Raw genomic sequence first — 14,930 nt, 5'->3', positions numbered from 1 at the left:
TTTAGCCTCGTAGTCTAAAAATAACAGCGCATGCTATGCAATGGCCCAGGTACGGACGTTACAACACGGTTCGCCATTTGCTGGAAAGCAAAAAGGGTCACCTAATCATCAATGAAATGGACGGGGAGGGCAAGACACCCTTGCACATCGCTTCACAGAATGGCCACACTAGGGTGGTGCATCTGCTTCTTGTCAAAGGGGCGCTTCTACACAGGTAGGGTGTACCTATATATACATTATGCGTTTACTATCCCCATCCACTCGTGTTCTGACGTGCACTCTTTGAAATCTATGTCATGACAAATGCTGTACGCTACAAGTAAATTTGGTAATTTCATACCCTTTCGGGATATTTATAAATTATTTATATTATTTATAATTTATTTTTAAACATACGGAGATTTATGCCAAGTTTACGTACTATTTGCAATGCTGTGGAGTAAATATCAGATTAAAGAGGCGCTAAGGTCCAAGAAGAAGAGGTGCCGTTACCTTGACACCAACACAAAAGGAACGCGTTTCGTCCGTTGTGTCGTCCGCGGTTTATGCGCGAACGCAACCGCATTTTACGCATTCTTTCATCCTCTCCTTCTCAAGGAGCATGACAATGCGGAGCGGCGTCCTATTGGTCTCCCTCATACGATTTGTCCAATTACCGCGGGAGATCGTTTTGAGAGAAACCAATGGGGCACCGCTCCGCATTATCACTCTTCTTGAAAAGGAGAGGAAGAGTGAAGGTGCAAGCTGTGATTTCGTTTGCGAATAAGTCACGAACGACGCAACGGATGAATTCAGTTCCTTTTGTGTTGGTGTCAAGGTAACGGAATTTATCATTGCGCGAGGAGAAATTTTTGCACTTCAAAGTGACCGTAGACCTCGAGGGGGGACATCCACGCTCTTCAGGGGGAGGACGCTGTCATTCAACAAATCAAAGTCCTTCTCTTTTGCAGAAACCCCAGTGCTGTTGTTGTATTTCTTTATTTTCACTTTTTATTATTCCCGTATTTCACTTTTCATGCTTCATAGTACTTTTCTTTTTAGTTCCAAAAGATCTTGCCCCGACTTCACTGAACTTGCAATATCAGTTTGCCATCATCGTGGGCGTTGCGATGATTGATAATTTTACCAAGGCTCTACTCCTACCGGGACAGCTGCATAACTAAAGCGTCTGCAAGCTGGACAAAACGTCGTCCCGCAAGCAGACTGGTGGGACAGCGGGAATATGGCAATAAAAGCGTGATTTGTCACGCCTAAATAGGGACATCTGGTCACTTTAACTTTAGTGCCTTTTTAAGGAACTGAAATAGGGATTAATCACAACCTGGGGTAAGGCCGTGACGGCCCGGTTTACTCTTTTTTTTTTTTTTTTTTTTTTTTAGAGTGTATAAAGAATTTCACTTCGTGATACTAAAATATTGCATTGGTACACTTTCAGGGACCACAAAGGGCGCACCCCGCTGCACTACGCAGTAACTAATGGTTACACCCACACCATGGAGCAGTTACTCGCTGTGCATTCTCATCTCCTTGACCAAAGCGACCGTGACGGCGTAAGCGATGCGATCGTATTAATGCACTCAGAGAAATACTGGGTCATTCCCAAAATACGTAATGCTAAAGGGACCCTAAAGTACAAACATTTCTCCTCGTGGTACGAAAGAGGATGTTACTTTGAAACCAACACAAAAGGAACGATATTCATCCGTTGCCTCGTTCGTGATTTATTCCTGAACGAAACATCAATCTATGCTTTCCCTCTCCTTCTGAAGAAGCCTGGAAGAGAAGGAGAGGGCTCGGATTGGTCTCCTCAAACGATCTCTTCCGATCAGTGGACAAATCGTTTGAGGGACCAACGGGAGCCACGAATTACGAACCGAATCACGAACTACACAATGGATGAATCGCGTTCCTTCTGTGTTGGTGTCAAGGTAACGACATCTTTCATACAGCGAGGGAAAGTTTTGGTAGAGTTGGTGTCCCATTAAGTTTTATAAGAGCGTCTGCGAATTGATCTGCTTGCCAATCGCAGTTTTCCTTTTGCAGAATTCAGCGCTCCACTTGGCTGCCGTCTACAACAAAGCGAATACAGCCGCTCTTCTGCTCAGCCTGAACTGTAAGATTGCCCGCAATGAGCAAGACTTCTCCCCTATTGACTACGCCCTGCATTACAAGCACAGCGAGGTCGCCATGGCCATGGTCACGCACGTTACCAGGTAAACGACTTTTACCTAGATGAATGTCTGGGAAGAGTTGGATACTTCACTATGAAGCGCGAGAGGATTTGCTGTCTTTGCAAGTACTGCAAATTGCACCATCACTCTTGCTGTTGCGAAGAGACAGCGGAAGAGTGTGGAAATAAAAACTAAGCAGGAAAACTGCGTCGAGATACCTAAAAATCAGTGGCCTTGGTAAAAAAATATGTTGGTAGACTTTTGTCCTTGCTTTTGCACCAAAAGAAATTCACTTCACGGATTCCAGAGGGATTCGCAACCCCACCTGGTGCACCCCGTCACACCACGAGCGTTCTGAGTGCTCCCGCCGCTCCCTATATGCCGGAACACAGGGAGGTGACTGCGCAGAAAAAATGGAAGCGCAGGGAAGTGGTTCCTGAATCAGTGATATTCATGTTCTGAGCAACAATAACAACGCGAATTGTGCACAACGTTACTGTTGAGGAAAACCCGGACATCCCCGCCCCGGCCAGCTCTACACCACCCCTGTAAGAATAGTCGAAACGCCGACGTCATTTATCAGATATGGTACCATCTCGTCGGCTAGAGTAAACACAACTGATCCGTCCGCGCAATCAGGGCTGGTCTAAGCCTCTATGCGGGACAGATACGGTGTACGTCTAAGCTTAATCTTCAAGTAGAAGCTTCTTGAGGTACATGTAGGAATCATAGTTCGTGAGTATTAGGAGAACACACACGAAGGAACGAGACTGTTGGTGGCTTGTGGTCAAGAGTGCGATGAGGGCGAGTCCCCAACGCGAATGGTAGAGAACTTGCTTCGGTAGATGGCGTTTCTTCGTACGCTGTTGTCGAAGCAGCTTCGCAGCTACATGCCTGCAACTGAAACAGTCTCCGAGACCTGGCTATGCCTAACGTCGACGGATTCGGACGTTGCATCAGGCTGTAGCGAACCCAAGCCCCTAAATATTTTCGTTCCATTTGAGGCCTACCAAATGTGGCCCTGGTGAGCAGAAGTCATTGGAGGAATTCCTTGCCCCAGACACGTATGCGCGAAAGCTTGCACTCAGCAGCCAGGAGAGCCAACGGGATACATCCAAGTAATACAGGAATTGTATCGGAAGGTCTACCTAGCACCGGTGGTCTACGCCAGTCCCACCATTGCTTCAGGCAGTACTGATGGGTTTGATGAATCCCAAACATTGCCGATGTAGCCATGAAGGCTCGAAACAACCAGGCAGAACTGTTGGCAGAACCGCGATACCGACCGCTACCTATGCCGGAAGAAGTTCTTGTGCGCAGTTGTACGCTGTGGAGGAGGCCCTGAAGCCGCCGCTTCTTCAGCATAGTGGGCCGAGTAGCAGAGCGCCCACCGGTCTGTCATATCGTGCCCTGGTAATTTTCGCGCACGAACAAAAGAGTAAGGCATGAGTTCGAGTGGAAACCCCAAGCACACATGATACCGTAAGGGACGTCTGCAGCCGGTCAGGAGCATCGGTACTTCCGTTACATTCGGGATATATTCTCAGAAGGCTCTAAAATGCGCCCCGTCTCTTTATGAACTGCTCTTTCTAAAAATACTAGGCATAGCAGTATATCTAAATCTTTGTAGTAATGTCTTCATTACGAATCGATCTTTAATGGAGGTCCTACAAGGTAGTCCTGTACGACTGAACTTTCTTTCCATAGGGCTCAGGTTCAGGTTCATTGTGTCATGCCAGCACTCGTTATCATCATTATCGAAAACATACAACAATATAATTTTTCTCAACATATAGGAGTGAAGAAGTCATGTGCACTCCTACAAAAGGGTACACATGCCTGGTGGAAGGTCTAACTGCGGTTATGCCTGAAGTTATGATGGTGAGTCCAATTGTAACTATATCAGTTTGTTTAAAGCCTGCGGCTGGTGTAAATTCTATGCATTTTTGTTAGTTGTACAACAGACTACTTAGTGATGACAGTACTCGTACATTTACATTAAACACGGAGATATGGCAGTATGGATGTCGATTTACCTTTCCCGTCATGTACACATTTTCTTCTAAGAGAGGAATATGCAGTGCGTTTATGTCATCTTCTCTTTTCAAGGCGGTTTTAGATCGAGGCATCACAAAATCAAAATACAGCCACGACTCTACGTCTTATTACGTGAGCTGCACAATTGATTAATCGACCAGTCTGCATTTCTGGCTTTTATGTCGAAACAGGGAAGTATCAATTCTTTTTCTTTCTTTTTTCCTGCTAAGGTAAAACACAGCTTCCAGGCTTTACAAAACACTGAAGAGGCTGGAGATATCGTGCCTGAAACTGATCAACCTCTTCCTGTGATGAATGTAGGGGGCTCTTTTTACCACAACGTATAAATTTGATTGATGTGTGATTATGTGCCTATTTTATGTATGGTACACTTTACTTTTTGCACTTTTAGATTATGGTGCGCTATGGCCGCGAAGAGCTTCTTTCTCACCCCCTTTGTGTAAAGTATTTAGAAACAAAATGGTACGTAGAATACCCACTACGTTCTTGTAGACATTCATGTATGTAGTCACGGATTGCGCAAAGACACGCTCAATGACATCAGAACGCCTGCTATGGCTCGTAGTATATCTTAAGCAGCAGGAATAAACATGGACGAAGAGGAACATAGGACAACTGCTTAACTTTCAGCTAAGACACAAACACACTGCAATCGAGAGAACCAGATCTAAGTAGATGGCGTCTTTGTTCAATATCTTGCATATCTTGCGTGTCTTAGTTGAAAGAAAAGCAGTTATCCTGTGTTTCGCTTCGTCCGTGTTTCTTCGTGCTATGAGTGAAAACAAATCCAGTTTTCAACTATCGTTTCAGGAATTCTTACGGGATGTATTTTCACATGATGAACTTAGCTGTGTACACCGTCTTTCTGGCATTTCTGACGACAAACGCTGTTCAATTAATGAGTGATAAGTCGGAGAAAGGGAATTCAAGCAAAGTCAGCTCAGACCTCATCATGGCTGCATTTGCGAAGCCATCGAATGTGAGTTCTGATTCATTTATTACAGGAAACTCTACAGCTCCACAATTGTGGCAGTTGTAGCGTCCTGTAACAGCTGGTCGCACCAGTGCAACCTACGTTTCCATTTTTTTTTTCTTTTCTACTTCTATTCTATTCTGTGACATTACGTAGGGGAAGAGGACACTGTCAATCTATTACAAAAAGAGAGAGATAGAAAAAGACATGCACAGTACAAGATACCACTCGAATGTCACAAACCAATCGATGAAGGGAAGACAGCCTATCTATAAATACGTCACTAGTCGTTGACCCAACAAGGTCCCAATGAAGGCGGCTCCACTCTGGGATAGTACGGACAAAAAATGAATTTTTGAAGACTTCGAAGGGAAAACAATATAGTTCACTCTTGCATTCGTGATCAAGGCGATCGGAAATGAAAACAGGAGCCAAAAGGTATTCATTTCTCGGGATGCCAATTAGCTCATAAAAAACATCGTAAAAAAATTCCAACCAGCCTGCGATCGACGATTTTCCAACGGAACCCATCCCAGCATCGATTTTAATGAAATAGAGCGAATATATGGTGAATAGTTGTTCGAAAACGAATCTTGCAGCCTGGCTTTGAACTTTTTCTAATTTCAACCGGAAACTAATCTCCGCGGGATCCTAGACAACGCTTGAGTATTCTAAAATTGGACTCCTTAGTGTCTCTTGGGGCACACCTGAAATTTCTTCTAAAAAAAAAACCTAGCGTCTTACAAGCATTATTAACAATAAGTCTTAGCATGTATTCCCTCGCGTGTTTAGCTGTTTCCTACACATGACCGTTTATTTGTATGCTCGTGTTATGTATTTACCTGCGATAAAACGTTTAAACTAATGTAATGCACCTTGGATCAAAACCGTACTGTCACAGTACAAAGACTGCTCATAAATGCGGCGTTAAACTACGTGAGTTAATTGGGCACTAAAATGCAAAAAATTCTCCCGTGCTGGCCACGTCACGTCTAGACTGGGAGGTACTCGGATTCGAATCCCGATGCCGGCTGTGCTGTCTGGGGTTTTTCCTGGGTTCTCCCTCAGACGCTTTCAGACATATGTCGGTACAGTTACCTGTGAAGTTACCTTAGAAGTCGGTCCAGGACGCACGTTCCCCCAGGGCGTCAGTCGTGACGTTGCCCACCTCTGTGATGCCGACAACGAAGAGCCCTTTCACAACCACCACCAAAAAATTCTCCTCGCGGCATGAAAGATGCCAACATCTTCTACACGAACCTGACAGGGACTTTGTATTGTGCTTTCTAATAGGTGGGGCTGGGGATAATAGAAGGAGATACTGTTCGGGCATCCTATAACTATCTGTTTCCTTGTTCCATTACCACTTTACGTCTTGGAGGTGCAGCCAACTATGAAGTGCATACTACCTGCATATAACAGCGATATCCCTCTCTTATCCTTTCAGGATACCATCATTTCATTAACTTCCGTCATAGTACTAGGATTTGTAGGTGTTAACATTATGAAAGAATTTTATCAAATGTACCAACAGGTAAGGCATTTAAGTTTCTTATCGTCTATTCCGAGTCCATCGTACACTTTCTTTATTGTGTGTGTGCTTTTCTTTTCTCTTTTTTTTGTTCTTTTTTTGCAGAGGGCAAAGTACTTTTTAGACATTATGAATGTGCTAGAGTGGACCCTGTACATATCCGCGGGGATTATGGCTGCTGGACACCTTTCGACTACGGTGGTGGACAAAAGCAACCAGTACATTATGGCTGCTCTCGCCGTGTTTCTGGCGTGGTTCAACTATCTTCTTTACTTGCAAAGGTAAAATACGTGTTAGATCCGTATATGATTATCGATTCACTGTAATTTATATTCTTCGCATAGCTCGATTTTTCTCCTCCTCCTCCGCCAATACTACTACACTGTACCTCACTCACCCAAATTCCCACTTGTAGTAAGGCGCCTATTGTAAATAAAAGTTGAGCCACATGCATATGGTGCCAAGCGTTGCTTTTAAGCATGCCTGTGTGCTCTGAACAACGTACATTTCCAGGTTCAATCGAGTTGGACTTTATGTGGTGATGTTCCTGGAGATCCTGTCCACGCTTCTGAAAGTGATGTTCGTCTTTTCTGTGCTCATCATAGCGTTCGGTCTGAGCTTCCACATTCTTCTTGCGAAGGTCGAAGTGAGTGAACATTAGGCATGATATGTAAATGTTTTTTACCTCTTCCGCTTCTTCTTTGCTTCTTGTTTGCTTCTTCTTTCACCCTTCTTTACTTCCTCTCCTTCATCGTCTTCTCCTTCTTTTCCACTTCTTTTTCTCCCGCTTCTTTTTCGTCTTCTTCTTCCTCTGCTTCTTCTTTTTCCTCTGCTTCTTCATTGTATACTTGAATTTGTACCGGATTATATTCATTACGCAGGTGACCGTGAAGACACCAGTTGTTGATCCGTACACTGGAAATATCACACTACGTTCTATGGTATGTTGAATATCTTGGTTTGTTGCTGTCTCAGGGCGGCTGTATTGCGAATCATACGTTCCAGTGTTGTGCACTTTTCATTTGCTACTCTGCAAGGGTAGAGTAGACTATGGCTGTGCATCCTGTAAACAGAGCTCCACCGCATAAAAGGCTCCGAGTCAGCCATGTCATCCTGAATGACATCTTTCTTCCCTCTGATTTTTTTTTTTTTTTTTTGTAACGGGAGCCGTACACATTTTTGTTATACTTATCGTCACAAAAGAGCGTACGCACGGCGCTTTACACAAATCAGGAATGATGAGATAACGTTGTCATTCTGTGCAGTGGTCGGCCTTTGTCGTGTCATGCGGTGAAGTTCTGTTTTTAGAGTGTGCGTATGTGTCTCCGGAAGAAAAAAAAAACTTGTGACGGGTAGGCGAACAAACACTTTACTTGTTCACTTTCACTTTGTGACGGGTAGTGCTCCTCCGCGCTATCGCGCTTCCATGTATCATTGTGCCCATTTGTAACGTTTGTCAATTTAATATCTACGAAGACGTCGTTAACCCAGCCATTCGTGCTTTTCCGTTGGTTGCAGTGTGACACGTTTGTACTCGCCTGAAACTCCATGCGTACGTTACCGTCTAGTGGACATACACCAGCAGCTTACACTTAAAAGTTATACATCCATTCACACCTCCAGAAATGATGTTACAATTCTACAGTTACAGTGCCAGTCGCAACCCTGGACCTAATTGGCTCGTTCAATACGATCTGATGCGATGCACCAAGGATTAAAAATAAGAGTACGATGTCCGTCCGTCTCGCGACGCAATCTTCCGTAAAGCCAGTCTCCTGAACCCCGATGTAACATGTCGAACGCTATATGCGTCGGTATATCAAGCACGCATACCGAGGCGGAGTACGACCTCCTTTTTCCTACACCGTGCTCATGCACAGAAGTATCCGCACACGAGGGTGTCGCTCGGGTATCCGCGCGGATCCATGGATGTAACCCCATAGTCATGCAGCGCAACGGCGCAACCATCATAAGGGTTCGGCGCCAGCGCTGTGCTGCCTTCTATCGCAGAGCACTGAAGGCTTCGCCCCTGCTGAGTGCCGGGGCGCGCAGCTTTAAAAGTGACAGCACAGAAACCACCGCTGCAGCACGGTTTGTGAAGCTCAGGGCCACCATACGAAGTACAATACAATTCGCAGTCAGTTATTTCTAGTTGTATTTCGTAGCTAGCAGTTCTAGTTTTCTGTCGATTGAAAATTATCTGATTTCGTTGTCGCAAATCGCAAAACGTTCCCTATCCCCTTTATCATAGATACGCCTGTGACGTCAGCAAGCATGTGCCCGCTCGTAACTACGTCGCATAAAACCGAAAACGAATGTTATGTTGTACGTATATGTTTTTTTTTTCTTGTTGTTGTTAGGGGACGACAAACGACTACAGGTAAGAAATCGCAGAATTCGCGCGAGGGTGTCTGTATACTGCAGTTTCATGTAGGGTTCATCAATGTACAACAACAACAACAACAGATATATTCCGATGATGAAGTACAGGTCCACATATACAGGGTGTCCCATAAAAAGTGTCATTGAATTATAATAAAAAAACTACGCCACCTAGAATCATGCGGTCAACAGCATTTGTTCTTGTTAGATTTTTGCCACCTCCTAATGTGAATGACATGTACTCCAAGTTTAATTATGTAAATATTTGCGAACTGAACTCGGAAATTTGCCAAGTAAAGGTCACTTTTTTACCCCACCAATATGAAGAGCGTGCCGAATTCACTCAAATTCATGATAATTCACAGTGATATTCACGAGCTATCCCATCGGAAAAAATAGCCGAATATCATGGTTTTCGGAGCACCGGACCATAGCGCGCGATGACTTTTTGAGCGCAATCGCTCTCAGTGCGACGAAAGGAGGTTCCGAAGCCAGCCCCCAGAGTGATAGTAGAAAAAGTAACAGTTCTAAAATTGGGAGAGGGAAAGCATTATCCCAGCGAAAGTCGGACGTGATAAGCCGTGCCTGTTTTATCTCTTTCTGCGGTGGCGGGGAGGGCTGGGTTTCCAACCTCCTTTCGTCGGACTGACAAAGATTGCGCTGAAAAATTCATCGTGCGCTATTCTGTGCAACCTCCGTAGAGCATGATGTTCGGCTATTTTTTCCGATGGGATAGCTCCCGAATATCCCTGTCAATTATCATTAATTTGACTAAGTTAGACACGCTCTTCACATTGTTGGGGTAAAAAAGTGATCTTTACTAGGCAAATTTACGACTTAAGCTCGCAAAAATTTACATAATTAAACTTGCGTTACACGACCTTCACATGAGGAAGTGGCAAAAACCCAGTAAGAACAAATGCCATTGACCGCATGACACTAGGTGGTGTAGTTTTTTTTATTTTAATTCAATGACACGTTTTCTGGGACACCCTGTAGAGTGTCCGTTTTCATGCGCTAGAGGTTTTGTTTCGGTTTCTTTTTTTTTTTAAATAAAAATCTACGACAGCAGTATAGATGCCGTTTTTGCGGGTGAGTTTTACGGCCAGGCGGACATTTTCTCGAACCATTTATGCAACCACTAGATGACTAATTACCTAAAATTAACTTAAATTTATTAGGCGCTTAATTTTCGGGAAAAAGTTAGGTAGGAGAATGGAAGAGAGTCCTCGCTTAAACCATATTCTGTTTTAGAGAAATCCTCCGATGAAGAACTGCGTTGAAATATCCACCGCCGTATTTCGCCGTGCAAATGAACCGAAACCGCGCGCATCAGGAGCACAGGGAGGACAACGTTCGTTCCCCTCGCCCCACAGGGTCACGTGCTTTGGAGCCTTGTAGATGATTGGAGTAGGTGTCATCTGCTGGCATAAGCGCTATTAGCCTTCGAACAGCTCGCGTGGGTCAGTGGTTAGCGTGCTGGTCATGCCACGTCGAGACTGGGAGGTACCCGGTGCCGGCTGTACTGTCTCGAGTTTTTCCTGGGTTTTCCCCATACGGGACTTTCAGACATATATCGGCACAGTTCCCTTAGAAGTCTGCCCAGGATGCACATTCTCCAGGGCGTCAGTCGTGACGTTGCCCACCTCTGTGAGGCCGACAACGGCGAGCCCTTTCACCACCACCACCACCACCACCACCACCAGCACTGTCGTGGAGGTTAAGCCTCGTCGGCATTATTGCGTTTCAATACGTCCGTCTGTCAGCGTCTCTGTGTGACAGACGCATGGGTTTCCAATTCACGTCTGCAGTCTTGCGACGATACTTTACGAGAAACGGCTCACAGCCGACTACGTCAAGTGAAGTAAAAGAAGATAAGAGCGCGCGGCGGCACGGTTACCTGGGCAACCGACAGGGTTTATTGCGTCGCTCCGCACCAAAAACTTGACGAACCTATGCGTCCGTCGCTTGCGAATTGGCTTTCGTAGCTTCGCAGACGGACGCACTGAAGCGCACTAGTGCGGACCAGGCTTCGCGAAAGAGGTCATCAAAGCCATCGACTACTTCAACCGTGTCCTCAGTAGCAGTGCTGTTGGTGCGATGGCTGGAGCGATAGTTGGAGCTTGAGGACGCCGACTGCAGAAACTACAAAAGATCAATGCTGTATGGAATGTATGCCTATGTCATCTGCACTTAACTTGGTCTCGAACTATATCACGTTTTCAAAATTAACTGACAGCTCCAGATTACGTTAGTACACATTTGAATGGTTCTTGCTTGTAACTTCTTCCCTCTGCTGTTATAACTCTTCGAATTTATATACCTGCCGTGTGAGACAGAGAGCCGCGCAGGCAAGGATTTTCAAGCGACTACAATGCCTGTAACTCTGCAAGCTACCGACATTCCCGTGGCTAGGCTATCGCTGTGCATGCTGCGTGCAGTGTCCCGAGGGGAATGTCTACATCGTATTCTTGATCACGCAGAACATGAGCGACAAAGGTTTCCACAACCCGGTGATTTCTCTCGTCCGCGTCGGCACCATGATGCTGGGAGAGCTGGATTTTCTAGGAACCTACCTACGTCCGATGAGGATGCTGGACTCCTCGGCCTGGTATCAGATCGTGGCTGCAACGTGGTTTCTCGTGGTTTTCATCGTCCTCATGCCTATTCTTCTCATGAACTTACTGGTATGTCCTTGTGTGTTTAGAAGCCTTCCAACGGCCCTCGAACGCACAGTACTCCGCAAAGAGGATGCTGATTACCACCGCAGAGGCATTTCTGCCTCGGACAGAGGCTTTTCTGCCACATATCTGTACAGGTTGGGACAAAAATTTCTTTTTTAGTGCCGTGTTGGCTCCGCGAAGCAACTGTGGCTATGAGAGGCGTACATATGTGAATAGAGGGAGAGAGGACAGTAGGAAGGAGTGGGAGACAGGGGGGACAAAAGTTTACGGAACACGCGAGCAGCGTACTTTTTCTTCGGTGCGGCACCCTAGCGGCTGCCGGAAGCGGGTGAGTTCACTCTTTCGGAGGGGTGGAAAGGTGCGCTGTTAGCGACACACAGCGGTAGCTTCCACTTCTCAGGCACACCCAAGCGACACCGGAACTACCACTGTGTGTCGCTAACAGCGCACCCTCCCACCCCTCCGAAACAGTGAACTCAGCCGCTTCCGGCAGCCGCTAGGGCGTTGCACCGAAGAAAAAGTACGTCGCTCGCGTGCTCCTTAAACTTTTGTCCCAACCTGTACCTGCACGTAGATTGTGAATTCGTCACACCTTCATAAGTGTTGCATGGGTGTAGTCTTGGTCTGCAGTTCCTCCTCGGCATTTAAGATCGCTAACAGTTTACAAAGGTATAGCAGAGATTACCCTAAAGCTGATATGTGATATCTAATCAAAGGGAGGAAGAGGGGGAGCGTGTGATAGTTCATGTCGCTACAATGCAGCACTCAGACGGGACGAAGGGCGGTTAAAACAAGGAGACAAACGTATCTGCAAACTCTCAACTGACAGGAATTTATTTGCGCAGGCATATTTAAACAGTCATAAGAAAGATAGGTGGCGCACTAGCTAGCGGTTTAAATATGCCTACACAAATAAATTCCTGTCCGTTGAGAGTTTGCAGATACGTTTGTCTCCTTGTTTTAACCGCCCTTCGTCCCGTCTGAGTGCTGCATTGTAGCGACATGTGGTATCTAGGAATGAAATATCTGTTGTAAGCGGATTGAAGACACGTCCAAAAGAGCTAGCGTTTGCTTTAGGATTGTTTCGGGATACAATCAAATACAAATCGGGTGCACTCTCAGGATGATAGTTGACTAGGGGGCACGTCATGCGGTGAAGTACTGTACTGTCTGTACTGTCAGAGTGTGCTGTAGTAGGTAGTGGATGTAGACTAAATAGGTAATGAACTGTGCAGTACGACGTGTACAACAGTCGATAAGAATTTATAGCCTTCAAATATCGTTAAAGAAGAGACTCACAAAGCCCTTCGTTGTGGCACAACTGCACCACACGGCTAGGTGACTGAGACGATACGCATAAATATTTAAAATAGTATTTACATTGTCAAGTAATAACCGTGTCTTTACTTGCAGATTGGTCTCGCTGTTGGAGACATTGAAACAGTCCGCCGAAATGCCCAACTAAAGAGGTTGACAATGCAGGTAACTTGAATATGAAACATGTCGAACATGAACATGTCTGTTTTGTGTGTGTGTGTCTTCACCCATACCTTTCTTCATTATGGAGTTATCGGTGTGCTCAGCACACAACCAAATACGGAGCTGCGTGAATCTCTTACCGATATCAGTTGAACGAAATGTCCTGTTACCTGGATATGTCTATTAAGGCTTGATAACAGGAACTAAGTTTTCTTTATTGATGGCATAGGTTGAACTGCACACGGACCTTGAACGAAAGCTGCCCCGCCGTCTGCTAACGATAGTGGACAAGACGGAAGTTTATGTCTATCCTAATCAAAAGGGATCATCATCGTACGTGGTATGTATTGGACTGAATTATGTGTGCTGTTGTTAAAGCAAAGCCCTAAACGTGAAATATATGTTTCAAAGTAGAGTAGTTTTTTTTTCCCCCATCAACTAGCCCAACAAAAAGTGTGACTGAAAAGTGGTACCAAAGACACGATACTCGCGAACGTCATGCTACGCATCTAAACATACTCTCTCCCCTCGTTACACGTAACACAATCACGTGACGGGACAGTTTTGCGGGACAGTTTGTGTCAGGCCACGTCTTGCATCGCTACACTCTAAAACCACATGCTGGTGGTGCTGGTATTGCTGGAAGATCACAGAACGGAGGGGGGGGGGGGGGGGGGGGCGCGGTCGAGGTAACTTGCCGTTGTTTGCCGCACTCAAGTGGGCATCGTTACGACTATAGCCAAAAAAACCACAGAACGGAACTCCACCACATAGCACGCTCTTAGCCAGTCAGCATCCCGCCCTGAGTGGTCAAAAACGGGAGGCGTACGCCTTTTTGGGACACTTACACAGTTATGTTAGTTGTCACGAAAAGGCGTACGCCCGGCGCTTTCCACAGCTCAGGAGCGATAACGGTATCATTCTGAGCAATGATTGGCCTTGGTGGGAAGCTCTGTTTTAAGAGTGTTTAAAGTGCCACCCCGGACTCGGAAAACAGTGTTTCTTTTATTTAGTCAATGAAAAATTTAGTCAAGTAGGAAAATTTAGTCAAGTGTGCATTTTTCAGATACGATGTCATGGTCATACCATGTAGAGCAAGTTAGATTGAAAATATCAAATGTCATTGGTGTTTTACACAGGAGTAAGTATCTACTCACACCAAGTACCATCAGGATCATATACAATACTTTAATACAGTCACCACCTAATTACTGCCATTTGGTGTGGGGAAGGGGAAACGACCTCAGTAGCCTTCTGGTTGCACAGAAAACAATACTTCGTATATTAGATTCGCTTCCACACTGTCACACTACACAATGACTCTTTGAGAAATACAAGATCATTAAGATTCGGAATTTGTATGACTACAGATTAACTACATCGTACCGAACAGCAGTTAAAACAAATAACGTTGCATTTCTTTCGTTATTTAAACTTATTCTCTCGGTTTCGTGTTACTCTCTCCGTCCTAGGAATAGATGGGCCCTTCGCACCTGTTACGGCAACAACAACAAATAAATTAATGATAATGAATGGGGAAATTCGCCACGTAAGTTGCGGCCAACCAGTTACGGCAGTCTCACGATGATGCATACAATACCAAAGCTTTTAAATGATATGTAAATGGGAAATATCGATGTTGTGTATGACAG

At 45.3% G+C, this 14,930-nt stretch overlaps 1 protein-coding gene across 3 annotated transcripts in view; it reads left to right on the top strand.

Moving 5' to 3' along the window:
- LOC135399297 (transient receptor potential cation channel subfamily A member 1-like) overlaps window positions 1–14,930 on the top strand; it is a 187,879-nt gene that overhangs the window by 167,935 nt on the left and 5,014 nt on the right. For all 3 annotated transcript variants that reach the window (XM_064631143.1, XM_064631144.1, XM_064631145.1), the window contains 15 exons: window positions 50–214; window positions 1,436–1,550; window positions 2,044–2,213; window positions 3,968–4,052; window positions 4,281–4,340; window positions 4,439–4,525; window positions 4,621–4,691; window positions 5,040–5,208; window positions 6,650–6,736; window positions 6,839–7,014; window positions 7,247–7,379; window positions 7,615–7,674; window positions 11,599–11,802; window positions 13,213–13,281; window positions 13,508–13,618. In XM_064631143.1, coding sequence (XP_064487213.1) covers window positions 50–214; window positions 1,436–1,550; window positions 2,044–2,213; window positions 3,968–4,052; window positions 4,281–4,340; window positions 4,439–4,525; window positions 4,621–4,691; window positions 5,040–5,208; window positions 6,650–6,736; window positions 6,839–7,014; window positions 7,247–7,379; window positions 7,615–7,674; window positions 11,599–11,802; window positions 13,213–13,281; window positions 13,508–13,618 — 1,762 coding nt within the window. The remainder of the gene's footprint in view (window positions 1–49; window positions 215–1,435; window positions 1,551–2,043; window positions 2,214–3,967; window positions 4,053–4,280; window positions 4,341–4,438; window positions 4,526–4,620; window positions 4,692–5,039; window positions 5,209–6,649; window positions 6,737–6,838; window positions 7,015–7,246; window positions 7,380–7,614; window positions 7,675–11,598; window positions 11,803–13,212; window positions 13,282–13,507; window positions 13,619–14,930) is intronic.

The sequence above is a fragment of the Ornithodoros turicata genome, chromosome 6, assembly GCF_037126465.1.
Source record: "Ornithodoros turicata isolate Travis chromosome 6, ASM3712646v1, whole genome shotgun sequence".
Classification (NCBI taxonomy): domain Eukaryota; kingdom Metazoa; phylum Arthropoda; class Arachnida; order Ixodida; family Argasidae; genus Ornithodoros; species Ornithodoros turicata.
This window is presented reverse-complemented; position numbering and strand designations above follow the sequence as displayed.